Source organism: Corapipo altera, unplaced genomic scaffold, assembly GCF_003945725.1.
Source record: "Corapipo altera isolate COAL_440 unplaced genomic scaffold, ASM394572v1 61286, whole genome shotgun sequence".
In the NCBI taxonomy this organism is placed as follows: domain Eukaryota; kingdom Metazoa; phylum Chordata; class Aves; order Passeriformes; family Pipridae; genus Corapipo; species Corapipo altera.
The window spans coordinates 5,526,980-5,546,124 of record NW_020884907.1 but is presented as its reverse complement, the minus strand read 5'-3'; the positions used below and the strand labels follow the sequence as shown (position 1 = coordinate 5,546,124).

General features: G+C 36.2%; 1 protein-coding gene across 2 annotated transcripts in view; it reads left to right on the top strand.

Annotated features, from left to right (window-relative positions):
- The window catches only part of LOC113951481 (3'-5' RNA helicase YTHDC2), a 35,887-nt gene that overhangs the window by 11,280 nt on the left and 5,462 nt on the right, over window positions 1-19,145 (top strand). For both annotated transcript variants that reach the window (XM_027652497.1, XM_027652498.1), the window contains exons 9-29: window positions 1,067-1,215; window positions 1,591-1,726; window positions 2,105-2,231; window positions 2,536-2,601; window positions 4,852-5,030; window positions 5,197-5,293; window positions 5,374-5,461; window positions 5,554-5,634; window positions 6,507-6,589; window positions 7,590-7,695; window positions 7,830-7,949; window positions 8,334-8,606; window positions 9,127-9,253; window positions 10,260-10,465; window positions 10,893-11,088; window positions 12,240-12,346; window positions 13,633-13,922; window positions 14,338-14,515; window positions 15,519-15,722; window positions 17,530-17,712; window positions 18,924-19,027. In XM_027652497.1, the coding sequence (XP_027508298.1) occupies window positions 1,067-1,215; window positions 1,591-1,726; window positions 2,105-2,231; window positions 2,536-2,601; window positions 4,852-5,030; window positions 5,197-5,293; window positions 5,374-5,461; window positions 5,554-5,634; window positions 6,507-6,589; window positions 7,590-7,695; window positions 7,830-7,949; window positions 8,334-8,606; window positions 9,127-9,253; window positions 10,260-10,465; window positions 10,893-11,088; window positions 12,240-12,346; window positions 13,633-13,922; window positions 14,338-14,515; window positions 15,519-15,722; window positions 17,530-17,712; window positions 18,924-19,004 (3,077 nt within the window). In that variant the 3' untranslated portion in view covers window positions 19,005-19,027. The remainder of the gene's footprint in view (window positions 1-1,066; window positions 1,216-1,590; window positions 1,727-2,104; window positions 2,232-2,535; window positions 2,602-4,851; window positions 5,031-5,196; window positions 5,294-5,373; window positions 5,462-5,553; window positions 5,635-6,506; window positions 6,590-7,589; window positions 7,696-7,829; window positions 7,950-8,333; window positions 8,607-9,126; window positions 9,254-10,259; window positions 10,466-10,892; window positions 11,089-12,239; window positions 12,347-13,632; window positions 13,923-14,337; window positions 14,516-15,518; window positions 15,723-17,529; window positions 17,713-18,923; window positions 19,028-19,145) is intronic.

The window sequence follows — 19,145 nt, the reverse complement described above, 5'->3', positions numbered from 1 at the left end:
ACAAACAGGATGAATCTGTGTTAAAATTTTAAGAGTCAGAATATTAAATGACATGACAGCAAGTTAGATGACAGCAAGTATTGTGAAACTCTGTGTTTACAATGTTGATGTAGTTTGTGATTTAAAAAGAAATTTCACTTTCTTTCAGTGATTGCACTTCTTATCGCTTTCAGTTGATAAATGTTAATTTTTTTCTGGTTATTATGGAGTAGAATTACATATAACTGTGGCCTTTGCCCACTTGAATACTGTAGAACCATTAGATTACTATATGCTCACTTTAGGGTGCAAATTAAAGTGCAGCCAAATTAAAGTGCAGCCATTAGAGAAGGCAGGATTTTGTACATTTTGCATAGAAGTGGTTTCTGTTATTAATATTTTTCACTGCATTCTTCAGACATTCGTGTATTTAACTTATATAGCCCAGAAGCAGTAACACACTTGAACTAAAGAGAGGGTTTTTTTCAATTGGTTAGGTAGATATATTATTTGAAAAGTTTTCCTAGCAGCTGAAAGTAATGATCCTACTGAGTATTTAAAATGAAAAAAAAAAAAGACAAACCTCAAAGCTGTAACATACAGTCCTAACTACATGTTTATCATGGAGTTCAGCTCTGATCACTGTGGATAGAAAACCTGAGTTAAGGCACCGGTGTCTTCTACTGTTTTCTTCTACTTGTACACAAAAATTAGTTGTAATATGCAGGAATTGTATCACTTCTCTTTGACATTTCACTCTTGAAGAAAGATCTGCACTGAGAACTGTGTTAGAAGATAGTTACTTAGGAAGCTTTTTTGAATGCAGCAAGCTGGAATACTGGAGGCTTAGGGCATTAAGCACCCAGGTGGTATTTTTTACCTTGTTGTGTAGCAGATGTTTGCAATGGTGCACTTTAGGTGCCCTTAATCATGGAATTTGTATTGGACTGGTAACAGTGTTCTAGATTAAATAAGAGATCAAATAGGTTAAACTTTTTGATTTGTTATGGCTATTTTTTGTAATTGAAAATAATAGATTATTAAGATGACTGTAAAACTTCCTGTGGAAATACTTTATGCATTCTAGAAGAGAAGCAGCAAAGCTCTCTTACTGAATGGTGTTCTGCTCAAGAAAATAATAGCACACTAGAACCTCAGAGACAAAAATCTGTCCCAAGGGCAACGGAAGAGTGTAATCTGTTGGGTGATGGCGGTGACACAGTATTTAATCAACTGGTAAGCTTTTCCTTTTGTTGGGAGGTATGTTTAAGTCTGCATTAAAAACTGTTCTCTAAAGAGATTACTCCTGTAAAATTTCTGGAAGGATAGTAATGTATTTTAAAGATTTTTTTTTTTATTTTAATCATGAAGTACTGAAGTGTGCTTTTCAATTACATTGGTGGTACATAACTTTTCTTCAGATAAAATGGCTGAACTTCCATTGCTTAAAATACTTGCATATGGTACAATAAATGCTTTAACTGGTACTGAATGCTGAGTTTCTGATTGTTATTTGGAAAACTAACTGTTCAGTTTTTTTGTGTGCAATATATGAGAATAAAGACAACTCTTGGAAGACATTAATCTTTAAATACTGTATTTTCTCTTCAGGCTGAAAAAGATGTGAATTGCCTTGAACCATGGCTAATAAAAGAAATGGATTCTTGTCTTTCTGACATCTGGTTGCATAAAGATATTGATTCCTTTGCTCAGGTGTTCCACCTCATTTTAACTGAAAATCTCAGCGGTAAGTTTCTCATCTTATTACGTAAGAAAAAACCAATAAAAAACCGATTTGAATTTCTGTAGCTATTCCATTTCTAGTTTCAAATGTTGTTAGCTTTGAATTCTGATGCCTATTGAAAAAGTGAATAGAACTAACAGAATTAATGAATTATTTCCTTACTTGTTGTGCTTGTTTTGGAATATTAACAGATGTTACAACGTGTATCTGAAGTAGTGTTAAATTCATGTGAACTGAGTGATGAGATGAATGGAGGACAAAAAATCTCTCTGGCCTGGTTTTTAAAAGTCTTATAAGTCATACTCATACTACATTTAGATGAAAAAATAAGAATGTTTTTACTGTGTTTGCTGATTTATTTATTTATTTTCTACTTCTCAGTTGATTATAGACACAGTGAAACCAGTGCGACTGCACTAATGATTGCTGCAGGGAGAGGCTTTTTGAATCAAGTAGAACAACTGATCAGTATGGGAGCAAGTATCCACTGCAGATCATCTAATGGCTGGTAAAAACAAACAGACAAACCAAAATACGGATTTATTTGTCAATATACAAATAAATTTGTGTATTTGTCATTATTTACAAATATATAGAGAGAAATTTCTATAATATTTAAACTAATTGCTAACTTATCTGACTACTGTAAGCAGTAATAGCTTTTGACAGTTTAAAGAGTTTCTGACTTCTATTCATCACATTGTATTCTGTAAATTCTAGATTAAATTCCTAATTACAAAATCTTTATTTTAGGCTATGCATCTTTCTTTTGAAGTGAAAATTTAATTAAGATTTTTATGTGAATCTTTCAGGATGGCTGTGGACTGGGCTAAGCGCTTTGGACAGACAGAGGTTGTTGACCTGTTGGAATCCTACAGGTAAACTATAACTGCTTTGCAGAAAAAGTTGTGTAATGTGGTAAGGGAAATTTGTATTTTGTCTTTTAATCAGAACAGTTTTTAACTTTTTATGCCTTAAAATCTGACCTAAATAGCAAGATTTATTTGGGAATAGGAATGTTTCAAAAACTTGTTTGTTTTTTTTAAAAAAAGTGTCGTAGTGATTATGTTTGCACAACTCCTAGGATAAATATAGTTACAGAGATGTAGGACTATCGCTGTTGGAACGGACCGTGACACGAAATATCCAGCAAGACAGTTTATTGGAAAGAAAAGGAAGCAGCAGCAGCCCAGAGCTGCAATTTACAGCTCTTTAAATACAGCTCTTTAGGCATACATGTGTTACACAGATAGGTCAATTTGAATACACAAACTATAATTCTTACAGGTAATAGGTGGACTTTCTTAGTACACTTCACTCATGGGCTTCCAGTCTGCTTTTAATGTCTTTTACTGTTCCATATAACAATCGCCAAATTGTAAGGAGGGAAGCAGCAACTTTTTCTCCCTTAGAGGCAGCAGTAAAGAGCTTATCACTAATTTTTTTTGAAGTAGAGACAGTAAAAGCAGTAACAGTGTCCGCTTTGTATCCCTGACTCTTGCACCAAAGCAGCATCTTTCGCAAAGCCAGTTCGTTTAACTTCTTCTCCGTTTAAACAGGATAGACTTCCACATAGATACAACAATAGATTCGAGGAAAAAAGGCAACGCAGAAAGAACCGTGTCTTGCAGAATACACCATCTAAGGAGTCTTTCTGCTGTGCCTTTTGCAATCGGATATGTCTGTCACGTATTGGCCTCATAAGCCACCAGCGTGCCTGTAGCAAATGTGGATAGTACCTTCCCAAATCTTCGTTCGCGAAGCCTGGCCATGATGATGAGATTCCTCTTTTGCTAAGAGTTGTCCCCTTGTTCTCGGTGGCTCACCTGTCCAGGTGTCTGCGTCTAAGGCCGGCCTAGGCAACTTCTCTGTTGCTCTCGTGCTTCCCCGAGCTCCGTTCCCGCGGCAAGTTTCTCACCGCCCGTATGGCTTTCTCCTGCACAATATCCACGTAGACGCAGCACCGCGTCGGGGTCACCAGATGTCGCTGTTGGACGGGACCGTGACACAAAATATCCAGCAAGACAGTTTATTGGAAAGAAAAGGAAGCAGCAGCAGCCCGGAGCTGCAATTTACAGCTCTTTAAATACAACTCTTTGGGCATACGTATATTACACAGATAGGTCAATTCGAATACACAAACCATAATTCTTACAGGTAATAGGTGGACTTTCTTAGTTCTACTCTCTCACAACATCTCTGCACATCTGTTCTTGTTTTCCTTTAATGTTTATATTTTTCTCAGCCACTCTGTACAACATAAGTTCTTGTTTTCATGGGACAGTGTCCTTGTTTTCACGGGACAGCTGTCTCCTGATGTTTTTCTCCTCAGAGTGCATCAACATGTTGTCAGGACCAAGGCTTCCATTCTCAGTCAGCTTTTCGTTCTGTATCAGGGGTCTCGGTCCAGCCGAGATTCCCCACACAGGACTTCTTTTATATTATTAGCTTTTATCATTTTGATGTAGGCATTCCTATCACGATTATATATCTAGGCAGAATGTGATTGTAGTAACTTAATAGCCAGAGATCCTGATTCTTCAACGTACCATTTTAATTTCAGATGGTTATTTTGAAAAAAAAATCTGTTGTATATTTTTAACTATACATTGTTGGTACAATTAACCATGTTAAAGAAGCTTTATAGGAATAACATGTACACTAGGCCATTCAAGAGTTGTTTTTTGATTAACTTATAGTTATCATAGTTTTTTTACCATTTTGTAGAGACCTCTATTATTAGAACTCCTCTTAGTGTTGTTTCTAGTGTAGTTAATGTAGTACCTGCTTATGGGGAGAAAATGTTTGGAAAATATGCTTCTTTAAGTATTTTTAACAGATCAATAAGTGATGTCTTTCTACCTTGAGTTCTGACATCTTTGCTTGTGGTTTTGTTTCAATGAAGCGTAAAAAAATGACAGTAAATGCTAAAAAATCTAGTTGCATGCTTGCTGGGTTAACATGTCAGTGAACAGTAATATTATTTTGGAGGTGCTGTTCTGCTACATTTCAAAATTTAACTTCAAAAGAAGTAGTCTTACTGGTCTTGATCTAATTTTGATTTTGTGGTTGAATGCAAACCTAAAGCAAACAGCCTTGACTCTGGTCTGTGTATTTATCTATTTTAGTGCTTCAGCAGGATTTGGAAATTTGGATGAAAGTTCCCTGGTCCAAACAAGTGGTAGTGACCTTAGTGCAGAGGACAGAGAGCTATTGACAGCTTATCATCACAGTTCTGATGATGAAAAAGTGGATCTGGACCTGATTATGCACTTACTTTATAACATCTGTAATAGTTGTGAGCCTGGTAAGTATTACACACACAGTCCCAGTAAGTTACTGTGGATTCAGCTTTTGATAAATCCTGCCTTTTTTTCAGAAATACCAAATAGGTAAAACCTTCTAAGTGCTAGTACTGGCATATACTGAAAGTGAACTTTCTGTTTAACTCTGTAAACCTACTTCTTTTTTAGGAGCAATTTTAGTATTTCTTCCTGGATACGATGAGATAGTGAGCCTGAGGGACCGTATTCTTTATGATGACAGGAGGTTTGCTGATAATGCTCACAGGTAAAGCCCCTAGTCTCTATGATTGAGGTTTATATTTCTTCTTTAAAGATATTTAAAATGTCCTCTTTGTCTTGGATTAGGTACCAGGTTTTCATGCTTCATTCAAATATGCAGACTTTGGATCAGAAGAAAGTGCTTAAAAGTCCACCTTCTGGTGTCCGCAAAATAGTAAGTGTCAGAGGACTTCATCAGATATTATATTGATTTATTTTGTGTTTGCTTTTAACTATGGTTTTGGTTGTTTCTTGTTATAATTGCAGATTCTTTCTACAAATATTGCAGAAACCAGCATAACAGTCAATGATGTTGTATTTGTTATTGACTCAGGCAAGGTGAAAGAGGTATGATCGGCCTAAAATGTCTTTGGGAAGTAAACTTTGGAGAACTGGTTTTTTTTTTATAGTAGGCTTCGAGCTAGTGCATGTCAAGCAACAAAGGTAACTGAGAAGTTTTGATGTCTATTTGTTTTATGACAAATACTGTAAATAGCAGCTGTTTAAAAAGCCCTGTAAAAACAATTGTAAGTTGATATAGTGATATATCTTTTTTTTAAACAGTATTTCTGTTTGATTTTTTTTTTTAAAACAAGTCAGTCAGTTTAGACTGGCATCTTCCTGAAACTTAGAGAACACCGGAAGTTCCCTTTGTCGAAATCTAATCCATTAAGCTTTTAAGCATTGTTTGATGTATTGAATGCCCATTCCTAAATCACTTGTAAGGAAAAGTGAGATATCATAATGAGGTAGTTTAAGACCTCGTGTATTGCTTTGAAAATTAAGTTACATTTCATAGGAGATATGAAAATTTCTGAAGTTCTCGCAGTAACACAATTTTTCTGTAATTTTGCATCAAATGTAAGAAAATCAGGATGTAATTTCCAAGTGAGACAAAGAGAAAAACAATTACTGTAATAACGTATTTTTTCTTGGTTTCTGATAACTGCAATCTGTGTCTTTTATTGACTTGCAATTACCTATTGACTAGAAAACTTCCATTTAGAAAACTCTGTAGCACAAAGATACTGTGAAGGAGGTAGCATAAATTCATTTGAAACTAAATATTCAGAACATACCTTTGTACCAGAAGCTGCTGATGTTTTTTATAATTATTTTTTTACTTTTTTAAAGAACTTCTGTTGATAAATCATTACTAACTTTTATTTCAAGTACTCGTATTAAATCTTGGTTTTATGTTCTCTGCTTTGCTTTTATAGAAGTCTTTTGATGCACTAAGTTGTGTTACAATGCTAAAGATGGTGTGGATTTCAAAAGCCAGTGCTATCCAGAGAAAAGGCAGGTAATAAATGCTTTATACTAACTTTTATTTTGCATATATCTAATGTCCTGGCTGGTAAGAATAAAGTACAAACATAATAGCAGCCACACTGGGTAATGTTTCTAACCTAGTCCAGTATGATGTTGGACAATGGCCAACGCTCCTGCTCTGCATTTCCTGAGTTGTAGAAGAGTGACACTCGAGAATATCCCAGAACTTTTATTAGATCTAGGTTGTTGTTCCCCCATGACCTTCTTCTTCTTTCTCCCATGTAGCAACAGCAGCCACAGTGTCCAATGAGGTGTTTCACAACTTATCTGTGGGCAAAGGACTGCCTACTGCTAGTTTTTAATTGATGTCCTGGCATTTTTGTTAGAAGAAACATTGAGCAGTAATTCCTTATTCAGTGTCTCCAAACTATTCCTGACTTAGGAGGCCTCGAACATGTTCTATCCAACACTGTGGATGAAGGCTGAGAAGTTACATATGTAGCAACAGATACCCATATTTTGTGATGTGATATTGGCATTAACCTACAGGGATTTGAGTGTGAATGTGAGCATTTGCTGTCTCTGTCCCTTCACTCACAAGCTATTTGGTCTTCGTTTTATCTCTTGCTCCTAGAGTACCATCTAACTGTTAGGGGGATGGGAAGAGGAAGAAATGAAGTTTACAACTTGCATTCCTTATGGCAAAAGATGGATGAGATTTAGATTTATCTTGAATTGGCAAAACATCCCCATCTCATTATTTAGATAGCCCTTACTTTTGTTTTTCCAGATTTTTCAGTGTAGGGTTAAAAGGCTAATAATAAATGTCCATACTACCAAAAATAATTCATGTGCTGGAAAACTGTTAACTTTTTGTGTGGGACTTCCTCTTAACCACAAAATTATCTTTCTGTCAGACATTCTTCTACATTTGCATCCTAAGTTTGTGTGGGTTGGTTTTTTGGTCGATTGTTTGGGGTTTTTTTTAAAAGAAATTCTAATTTCACACCTTCCCATATTTTATTTTCCAGGGCTGGTCGCTGTCAGCCTGGAGTCTGTTTTCGTCTCTTCAGCAGGCTCCGATTTCAGAATATGTTGGAATTTCAGACTCCAGAACTTCTAAGAATGCCACTTCAGGTGCATGTTCAGTTAAAAATTATGACTTTTAAAAAACGTATTATCATCAAACCATGTTATTAATTCCAAAAAACCATGTGTTTGTTTTGTTTTTCCCAAACTTTAACAATATTTTTCTGCTTTTTAACTTACAGGAGCTTTGTTTGCACACAAAACTTCTGGCTCCTATTAATTGTTCAGTTGTTGACTTTCTTATGAAAGCTCCTGATCCTCCACCAGCTTTAATTGTGAGAAATGCTCTGCAAATGCTCAAGGTCAGTAGAGGAATCGATTTAAGTGGGAATTGTGTATGATCTGTATTTGTGGTGTAACATATCTTACTATCATTTGTGGTAATGTATCTTACTGACTTTTATTTATACAGAGACTGTTGTTCAGTTACTTAAGGATGCTTTGAATTTCTGTTTGTTGTCTGTTTTCATTTTACGTGTGTGGATGTATTTTTCCATGTTAAGGGAAGAGTGTACTTTAAGATCTGGTCTTGAACTATTAGTTATTAGTTTGACTTGCTTTTTTAGTGTTTGGGAGCAAGTCTGGGTAATGTCCAATATTTGTATCCTTTCTGCTTTCATTGTAAATTAATTTTGTTTGCTTTCCCCTTTTCCCCTCGCCCCCATTTTTTATTTTATTTTAACCAGACTATAGATGCCATGGACCCTTGGGAAGATCTCACTGAACTTGGTTATCATCTCACTGAACTGCCGGTAGAGCCACACCTTGGTAAAATGGTGTTGTGTGCCGTAGCTTTGAAGTGCCTGGATCCTGTTCTTACCATTGCTTGTGCTCTTGCCTACCGAGACCCCTTTGTCCTTCCTGCACTGGCCTCTCAAAAGCGTGCAGCCATGCTCTGCAGGAAACGTTTTACTGCAGGAACATTTAGTGACCATATGGTGCTTCTCAGGGCTTTCCAGGTATTACCTCATTTCAGTAATCACACATCAAAGTAAATGATGTACCAATCAAGTTGGATATAGAATGGTAGACTATGATTAAGTCCTTAGACAAGAAATTTTTTATTTTTGCCTAGTGGCTTTACTGTGTATTGGACTCGTAATTTAGTGATAGAACACTTTTTGTCTCATCTTTTGGTGATATTTGCTTTGGTGATATGATTGGGTTAAATTCTGAATGTTACAGCAAGGTGCCCCTTTATATCATGCTACACGGATAACTTAAAATAATGATCTTAACATAATAATCTTTATAATAATATAATAATAACATATTGGTCATTAGGTTAGGGAATGGGTAAAGAGAATATAGTATTTAACCAGAAAAAAAAAAAAATCTGGTTTGTTACATTTTCTTTCTTTCAAAGTGGTTTGTACCCTCATTTTATTGATGTGAATGTATTTTTTTAAAAAAAATGCATTTTTTTTAATTTTACATAATCAAATTACTAGGCAAATGTTCAAAAATTATCTTTTACAGGCGTGGCAGAAAGCACGCAGTGATGGCTGGGAGAGAGCCTTCTGTGAAAAGAACTTCCTGTCTCAAGCCACAATGGAAATCATTGTAGGAATGAGAACGCAGTTGCTTGGCCAGCTTAGGGCCTCAGGTAATAGCTTGGAAAAAGTTGTAGTGTAGTTTTAGAGTCAAGTTTGTACAAACTGTAACAAGAATAGTGTTCACTTGTGTGATTTTTTCCTTCCTTAATTTGAAACAGTATGCATCCATGCTGGGCATGGTGGAGGTGCTAGAGTGAGAGAGTATGGCTGGGGAATAACTGGTCTAGCTGAAAGCACCCTGGTTGTTCAGCATGCCGCTGGCTTTCAGTGTGAGATATGTTTCCTTGGATTTTTCTGTTCTAGTAAATTGTTTCCATAGGAATTTGTTGAAAAACAGTTCAGACCCCAGGTTCTGAGGCAGAGTCAGTTAATTTCAGCTCTAGCTGGATGACCCCAGAGAGGGACCCTGAACAAAGAAATCACTGGACCTTTATACCCTCACAGTCTGTGCATATAATCTTCACGTGCCCTGCATGTGCCTCACACACTCCTCTTGGTCCAATTTATGGTCTGGGATCTTCTAACGCCTCATTGGTTTCTTTCTTCATGTCCACATCATCAGACCATTAACTGCTCTTATCTTCCAGCCTGGGTCAACCTTGGGCCCCTCTAGGGTCTCAACCGTTACCTGAAAGTATCTCTTTTTTCCTCCCCTGCTTAGTTGTTCATGGCAACAGAGTTCATTTAAAGTTCACCTACATCAGATTTTGAGCAGGGCTCCCTCATGCTAAGCTATCAGGAAGTTACAATTAGACTTAAACCTGCACAATTAAGTTCTGATATTCTATGAGTAAACTAACTTTAAACCACAATAGGAATGTCTTAGTGTTAGTATTATAAAAAGTAATTATATTGTATGCAAGTATAAAAACTCTTCCCAGGAAGGATTTCAGTTGTAATGTTTTCTTCTTGGTTCTGTTAAGGTTAGTAGTCATGAAAAATGCAACTAATTTGTAGTTTATTTCACCTTTTTTTTCCCAATTCCTCTTGAGAAGCAAAGAAATAGATCTTAAGTACAAGCAAGTATAACACAATTTTTATGTCTTCTTTCTTCAGGTTTTGTTAGAGCCAGAGGAGGAGCTGATATCAGAGATGTTAATACTAACTCTGAAAACTGGGCTGTAGTTAAAGCTGCCCTAGTGGCTGGGATGTATCCCAATCTTGTGCATGTAGACAGAGAAAGCCTGGTTTTGACTGGACCAAAGGAGAAGAAAGTGCGATTTCATCCTACCTCTGTGCTTAGTCAAACTCAGTATAAAAAGGTAAAATCACTTAACTTTTTAGAAAATACTGTTTTCTGGCAGCCTATAGAATGAAGAAGTGGAGTTGGTTGATTTTTCCAATATTTCAGTTAGTTCTTCCAAATGGAACACAACAAAATGTTAAGAAGAAAAAGCTAGTTATAAAAGCGTTTTCAAGATGTAACCATCTGTGCTCATAACAGCAGGAAAAAGTTCTGCTCTGAAAGCCTTTTTTTTTTTTTTTTGAGATGCTTTTTTTATAGCAAAATATTTTGTTTCAAAGTGTTTAAGATAGTTTGGTAGTCTGGTTGAATTTCCTTGTGCTTTTTTTATTTGCGTGCGTATATAAATATGCGTTTATTCTACATATATAAAATAAGCATTACATTAAAATTGTTTTTAATTAAACAGAGGATGAAATAGCCTAGTCTTATTTGCTCTTTCACAGATTCCCCCAGCAAATGGCCAAACTGCAGCTGTTCAGGCACTCCCAACAGACTGGCTTATATATGACGAAATGACGAGAGCTCACAGGATAGCGAACATCAGGTGCTGTTCTGTGGTAACACCTGTCACTGTGGCACTCTTCTGTGGACCAGCTAGATTACCAAGTAATGCTTTGCAGACATCTTCATCCTTTCGAGGTATACTGGAGCCTGGATTTGGAGTATGGGATATACTAGTAGGTGGTGTGGAAGGCTTATTTTTCATGTATATTTTCCACATATATTGGCTAATTCTTAAAACAACAGAACTATGGTTCCTGTAGCTCTTCAAGAACAGTTTGTAGTCTCTGTAATAAATGTCTCTGCTTTATGAATCCTTTTACACTCATATCTATAAATTACACTTAGTTCTATAGTCTCAGAAGTTACAGTATAGTTTGTAAAGAAATAAAAAATGAAAACAAAATGTCTAATGACAGTACTAATGCTGAGAAGTGTAGTATCTATGTCTTTTTTTCTTCAGCCTAGTTTATTTGATTCTTTGAACCAAATTATTCAAACAATAATTAGCTACAGTCAGTATGGCAAATAGTCATATTGCTTCCAGCTGACACATGCATTTTAAACAATATTTTCTACCGATAACTTTTAATGACAGTTAGCCATACCATTAACTAGAAGCAATAAAGAATGTATCAAAATTTTCTTTTTTCATGTTTAAGTGGAATGCTGTAGGAGTAGAAGCAAAAATAATCTAACCTGCTGTCAGTTCTATAGAAATACTAGTTTGAATCAAAATAAGTGTCCAAGATGTTTTGAATCAAAATAAGAGTCCAAGATATTTTTGAAGCTTTCTTGTCTTGCTCTTAAACTGTTACTCTTAAAATAGTGTTAATGATGATTGAATTGCACTTTGGAAAAAAAAAAAAAGGAATCCAAAATAGCCATGTGCATATATAATTTTTTTTCCCTAATGGGTCTTTAAATATGCTGTTTTACTAGGAAATAAAGCATAGAGCAGTGTGTGGCTTTACGAACAACTTCAGGCAAAAGTTTGATAGTGACTTGTTGATATTAATGATGGTACATGAGTGAGTCCTATCACATCAGTACAGGTGTTTACTGACTTGGGCCCTCGGCAGGTCTGGCTGCTTCTGTTCTGCTAACTGAAGCAAAGACTTTCACCAAGGTGTATTTGTAGAAGTTAAAAAGTGTGTTTACAAATATATTTACATTTTAAAATAAAATTTAGTAAGAAAATTGTTGCTGCTAATACAGTAGTGTTCAAGTTTTTGTATGTAAATGTAAATAATATAGAGGTGTTAATGCATCTTTTGTATTTAATTCAGGGGGTGGGGTATCTAATGAGAGCAGTGACAGTGAGATGGAGGACAAAACTGCTAATTTATCACTACTGAAGCTAGATGAGTGGCTCCATCTCAGACTGGACCCTGAAGTGAGTAATGTGTCTTTTCCATGTTGGTTACATGTAGAAGGGTATTTATGTTAAATCATCCTAAAAAGATTTGTGAAACATCTGAGTAAAAAAGAATTTTCTGTAAGAATGATCTGTTTGAGTCTCTTGAATTTACATGACAATGTACTCTGTGAGTTAGCCTTTATTTCATGAGTTGGTTAAGAAATAGATCAACAGGGGTTCAACCCCCTTTTGCCCAGACTAGTCTATTCTGTGAATTCATGTATTCAACATCCAAGTTTTAAGGTTTCGTAACTTACAACCCATAACTCTCAATTCTTGCACCTATGAGCAAAAAAGAATAAAAATTATTAGTTACCTAGCCAGCAGTGAGAGTGCTCATCCTTCTTCCTCTGTCATGATGTGGGTGTCACCTGTATCACACTGGGAAGCAGGAAAGACTCAGCAGTCCAGCTGCTGTTAGATCTGCTTCAAAAGTGCTTTGGGTAAGCTGATGTGTTATCCTTTCCAGCTTGGCAGTTTGGTCCATTTCCATAAGTTAGCAGATTCTAAAGAAGATGCCAGACAAAAGATAATGGCTACAGGGATGAGCAAGCTGCAGGTGGTAGTGGCTGTATAATGGCCCTTCTGCTCTTTCCGGCCCCCTGTATTGCCTGTGTGGTGCTCTCAGCACACATCAGACCTTAGCATAAGCTTGGTTAGCCAAAATCTGAGCGGGAGTTGGAAGAACAGTCCCAATGGCATATTGTATATTTCCTTCTCAGAGGATGACTAAAGTTGGATCAAAATGGAGCACCTGAAACTGAAATTGCTGAAAGAAAATTGTTGTGAGATTATAGAAAAATAATCTAAAAACCTCAGCCTTTGAAGACAGTTTTCAGGTCATTGAGAAGTGCCTGTGGTAGGAGGTAGAGTAACTCAGAGCTCTTTTTCATAAGGTATGACTGAAGAGTGTAGGAATACAGACTGACTGATAGAAAAGGCATAAGACATGAAAAGATTAGGGTTTTTTAAAAAAAAGATTAATTTTTAAAGTGAAAAACAAAAAATGCAGTGTGTTTACAATACAGTTTTAAATTATGTGCAGAGCTATGTGAAATGTTTTAAAAATTATCATACACCTGATGAAAGAAAAGGTAACAACTTAGTTTAAATGTGGGGGGTCTTCCCCCTCTCTGGGACCTTAGTCTTGCTTCTCAGTCTGTCAGAATGCCAGCTGCTACCTGGTAGGAAAGACTTAGGGTACTCTTTTTCTATTTAATCTAATTTTAATTAGTCTTTAACAGAATTGAAATTTGTTACAGGCTGCTGATTTGCTGTTGCAACTTAGACAGAAGTGGCATAGCTTATTTCTGCGTCATATGAGAGCTCCTTCAAAGTCGTGGTCTCAGGCTGATGAAGCAACTGTAAGAACAATTGTAGCTGTTTTAACTGCTGAAGAACAGTCTGCAGGTTTGCAGCAGCCTTCAGGAATTGGTCAGAGACCAAGACCTGTGGCTTCTGAAGAACTTCCTTTAGCATCTACACGGAGGTCAGGCAACAGCAGAAAAAGTGCAGCAGAAACTGAATTCTCTGACTCCTCTAATGCTGAAAAGTAAGCCGTTGAGATCTTCTAGAGACTGTAATTTATTTGCCTCTAAAAGCATGGCTTCAATTTCTGCTAATATTGATAAGGAAGAAACAGTATAAATACAGCTGAAAGCTTTGATACTGTCTTATGCTGTGTTGTAGTTGTGATTTCATGGAGAAGTATTTTGTATGTATGCCTGCTGGTTAAGAGAGCAGTCAGGAATATTGACCGTGAGTTGTGCTCTTTGAGAAGTAGCAGGAGAGGTTTAACTGTAACATTCAAAAATCAATGCATGATAATTATATTTTTTTAGTTACTAATATGTTTTTGAATTACTGTAATATATATAGTCATGCAATAGGCTCATATATAGATAAAAATTATTCTGTGGCTGCTTGTAAAAGTTGTGGTATGTCCTGTATCTACCTTTACTTTTTAGAGTTTTAATGAAATCTACACCTCCTGCACTTCACCAGGCAAAGAAGTACAAACGAAAAAATATTTTACACTCCAAACAAACTTCAGATGACAGGTCAGATCGATCATCAGTGAAATCTGCAGACAGCAGTAGCTATCCTAGCCCTTGTGCTAGTCCTTGTTCTCCAATATCTGGAAAGGTAAAGTTCTCATAACCGTATTACGCTGCACTTCAAAATGAATAGAACTTCTTGCTGGTATCTTTCAGCACCTATCAAGTATTGTATCGGTAAATTAAGAACCAAACTTAGATTTTCATTGTTAACAAGTGCATAATATTTCTTTCTGGAACTTAAAATCAAGTCTAAATATCCTTGTTGCACTAGTTTAATACAGTAAAATTATTATTCTCTTCAGACTTTTGAGATAAAGCTATCCAAAGTTGAAAAAAATCAGATTTTTTTTTTTTTTTAAACTTGGTATACTAAACAGTGAAGGTGTGTACGGCACATGCACTTCTGAACCCTTTGGTTTTTGCCTTCCTCTGTTTCTGTAATAGCATACATTGGTACTGATTCTATAAGTTTTGTGTTATCTGCCTTATTACAGCTGCTTGGGCATTTGGGGGTTTTTTATGATTATTTTAACAAAGCACACATTTTTAATTAGGTTATTGTCATAATTCTCTCTGTATACTTGAATAGTAAACTGCAGTAATACTGAACAGATCACTGAGGGGACAACCCATTGCTCTTTTCATCATGGACTCATTGGAAAAGTTAGTAATGCCTCTTAAGTCTTTCAGTTTTTAGATTCAGCCGGTGTTAAAGAGAAAACTTCATGTTTCCTGAAGATGGAATACGAGTAGCGTGCTGCAGGCTACAGTCCAGGATGATTAATTTTGTGTGGAACTGCAGGTCCATCAGACCTTCAAAGAATTGTAATTACTAAACTATTCAGGCCTGTTCTACTGTACTTGCTTCCTGCCCCTCATGAATGAATTACTATGTTGAAAAGTGCTTAAAAATGTAAAATAGATGTGAAAATCAATTCAGACAGGAACAGCTGATAGATTCTATGTTTCTTGTATAATCTGGAAGAGGAGAGGAGGAGTGCAGTGAAGGGATTTCTGTCTTTGTGTGTGTAAAACTTTAGAACAAAGGCTGGTTTATTTTATTGTATTTATTAATTTATTTTTTCTAGTATTCCAAATCTCCTTCACCAAGACAAAATATGCCAGTTCGGTACTTTATAATGAAAAGTAGCAACTTGCAGAACATTGATATTTCTCAACAGAAGGGTATATGGTCCACTACACCAAGTAATGAGCGAAAACTGAATGGAGCCTTTTGGGAGAGCAGCATGGTTTACTTAATATTTTCTGTTCAAGGGTCTGGACACTTTCAGGTGAGTTCGTAGCTAATGCTGAATATTGGCTGTGGTTAATGTTTTAAGAGAGTGCAGCAAATGCCTATGTGTAGTATGGAGGGCTTTCCTTGTGACTCCTGACCTGATAGGTAGAGTAGGATGCCAGTGTCTCTGGTTGTTGAGGAAAGAGTACTTCATTCTTCTTTGAAATAGACTGTTTTAATTAACTCAGTTTGTCCCTCAAAGGCTAAGACTAAATTGCATCCAAACATAATGAGTCAGAATAGGGTTTATACCCTATATAAATGCTTTCAAACAACTACAATGAAATAAGTAAATAAAAAAAATCCACGGAAAGCAAGTGATTGCTGTTCTTTTCTCTGCATACCAAAATAAATATTATAAGTGAACAAACAGTTACAAGTCACAGCTTTCTAAAGTCAGCAAACTCATAGATGGCTTTATTACAGATTTTAATAAAAACTGTTTTGCCTGAATTGTGGTTTGTAGAAGTTAGAAAACTGGGAAGCATGGCCATGATTCTTCCAGAGCTGTGTCTTGACTTCATATTTAGTGAGGTATTTGTCAACAATTCATTGACAGATTTGTGGCCAGTTTAAAGTTACATTTGACCTGGTAGTGCAAAATTGCAGGTTAGCTGTGTTGGAGAGTCAGCTAAACTCAGTTGTTCCAGGTGAAGAAAGTTCAATTTACTTCTTTACATATAAACTATTTATAGAAGTCAGCTGAATTTAAAATCTAATGAACCAACCCAAATACAGCTGTCTTGGCAGTACTGCTGGAGGATTGCAGTGAGATACACATACAATGATTTGGCAAATGCAGTGTAATATTGAAAAGTAATTTTCAGCATGCCGGTTGATGCTGAAAATAAGCAGTTATGTTGGTGCTCTTAGACAAGGAAGCCAGGAAGGAAAGACACACCGAAGTCAGGATGTGGGTGGTTGATATAGTGCCTTGCCCTTCCAGTTTTGACAATGTAGTAGACCTTTATGAGAATGTGAGATTAACTTCTCTAATAATATTCTCTTATCCCAGGTGTCTCTTTTCTTTCTGTCTTTATTTTTCCTCTGTTCCTTTTGTTAATTTTCATTGAAGTCTGGCTTGAGCTATCTAGGACTGCATGTCTTACAGCGGCAGTATGTGCTGGTAACTTACATAGTGCACTGCATCTCTTGGACTCCTATATCATAATTGGCATAAATTTGCCTAAAGGGCTGATACATTGTATGTGGCCTTGGTTTATTTTTGGTTTGTTTATGGGGGAGTGTTTTTAAGGGGTGTCCTTAAATAAGTTAGATGCAGCCTTGGATTTGTGGTTTCTTACATTTTGTTTCTGAATATTTGTCTTGTTGGAACTTCTTTCTGCTTCATTGAAGGAGGAACTAAAAGCAACTTTGACTTCTGTCTTTGAAGAACAGCTGCACTCTTCTAATTCTACATGAAAGTTTGTTAACAGTGAGGGAACAGGGGAAGGAAGGAATAGATTTGCTCTAGAAGTATCTACAAGTAACAAGGAGTAGCTAATGGACTATTCTGTATTAGAACATTCATCTTGATTCCTTGCACTTCAAATGTTTTTACAACACCTTTTCAACCTCTGTTACAAAGCTTAAAAACTCTCCAATGGTAATTGTGAGAGATGAATTCAGAGACGTTCTTTGTGGTCAAACTCTAGAAGATATATTTTAGGTGGAAAAAGCCAAATGATGCTTCTAACTTTCTTGATGTAAACATTTTAGAAGTCCACTAATTTATTTAATTCCAGCATAAATAGATATGCTCTCATTATGTCTGTTCTTACATATTTAAATTTTTGTTCCAGGGTTTTGCTAGAATGGATTCAGCAGTAGGGTATGAGAAAAGTCAAGACTGGGGATCTACTGGTTTTGGAGGTGTATTTAAGGTGGAGTGGATCCGAAAAGAAAGCATTCCTTTTCAGTTTGCACACCATTTGCTCAACCCTTGGAATGACAATAAGAAAGTACAAATAAGCAGAGATGGCCAGGTAATATTATTCTCTTCTGAAGTCTTTACTTGGTAGAATTATGTATCGTTTATTAGCTTGTTCAACCTTGATGTTCATCTCAACTGTCCTCGTATATCTGTTAATCTGAATCAGAGTTCATTGATCTGCACTGTACTTTTTGCTAATGGAGAATTACTGTTGAACTAGTGGAAACATTGGATAAAATAAAAGAAGTTTATTACTTAATTTGTATTAAAAAAAAAAACAACAGATAATTTAAGTCTGGATGCATCAACAAATGAATGTTTGAGGGTTTTTTTAATTTCAGAGGTTTGTTCCATGTTTGGTTCAGATGTGTTCCCTGAAATAATCTGTCACACCCAAATAACTGTTCATAATTGGAGCTTAGAGTTTTCTGTAAAACCTGAAGAGAATCTTGATATTTGAGATGGAATAAAGCTTAGGACTGTTCTCCACTTTGTTAAATCTAAATTCAACTACAAAAAGACGAAAAAGAATTGGCACAAGAGTTCTCTGGCAGTTTCTGTGTTCTCCTCAGTCCCCTCCCAAAACATATCGTTGGTACAACATTGTAGAGCTAAACTTCTTGTATTGTCTTCTCACTGCTTCCCCAAAACCTCTCCAGTTGTAAGAATGAGGAAAGGAGCATACTGCAAGAACAAGGACAGGAATGTAGCACATGCTGTAGTTGACAGTACTTCTCTTGTAAGTGACTCTTAAGACCTAAAGAATCTCAATGATCCTAAAAACAAGTGGTTTACATTGGTTTATATGATTCCACCAAGAGCCACTGTATGACCTGTAACCTGCCTTTCCACGTTCTCCACCACACTTGATTGAATTAAACTTAAAAGATGTAGAGAATGATAATCTTTAGTTAATGAGAAAGTGACATGTGGAAGGTATGAATTCTGTGGTGGATCTGTTCTTGTATATGGTGGTGATGTGTTCACTGGGAATTCTCTTCATGAGAACTGACACCTTGCAGTGAAGGAAAAAAAACCCAAACAACCTGTAGGCCAGGGTTGCTTATGGAAGTTTTTAATCTCCTGCTGAGCACTTCCTTTGTGAAGAATTCTAATGTATGACTCAAGGGCAAAAGGAACGACCTTTTTCAGAAAGGTTGAAAGCGTTCGCTGGCAACCTCTTCTAAGAATTTTGTAATTAATCATTCTTCTGTGTCAGTAGTAGCAGTGTTGTAAGTTCTCTAATTTCCTGATCATTTCTAGGAGCTGGAACCACAAGTTGGAGAGCAGTTGCTGCAGCTTTGGGACCATATTCCTTCAGCAGGAAAAAACTCAACTGATTAAGCATGTCAGATAATGTGATGGAGGTAGTTATTTCATGCATTGTTTTCTGGTTTTATGATAGAGGAAAAGATATCTACATACAGTGTATTGTTACAGTACTGCCTTTCGCTTGTAGGTTGTGGAAGAGCAGTTGCACTTGGG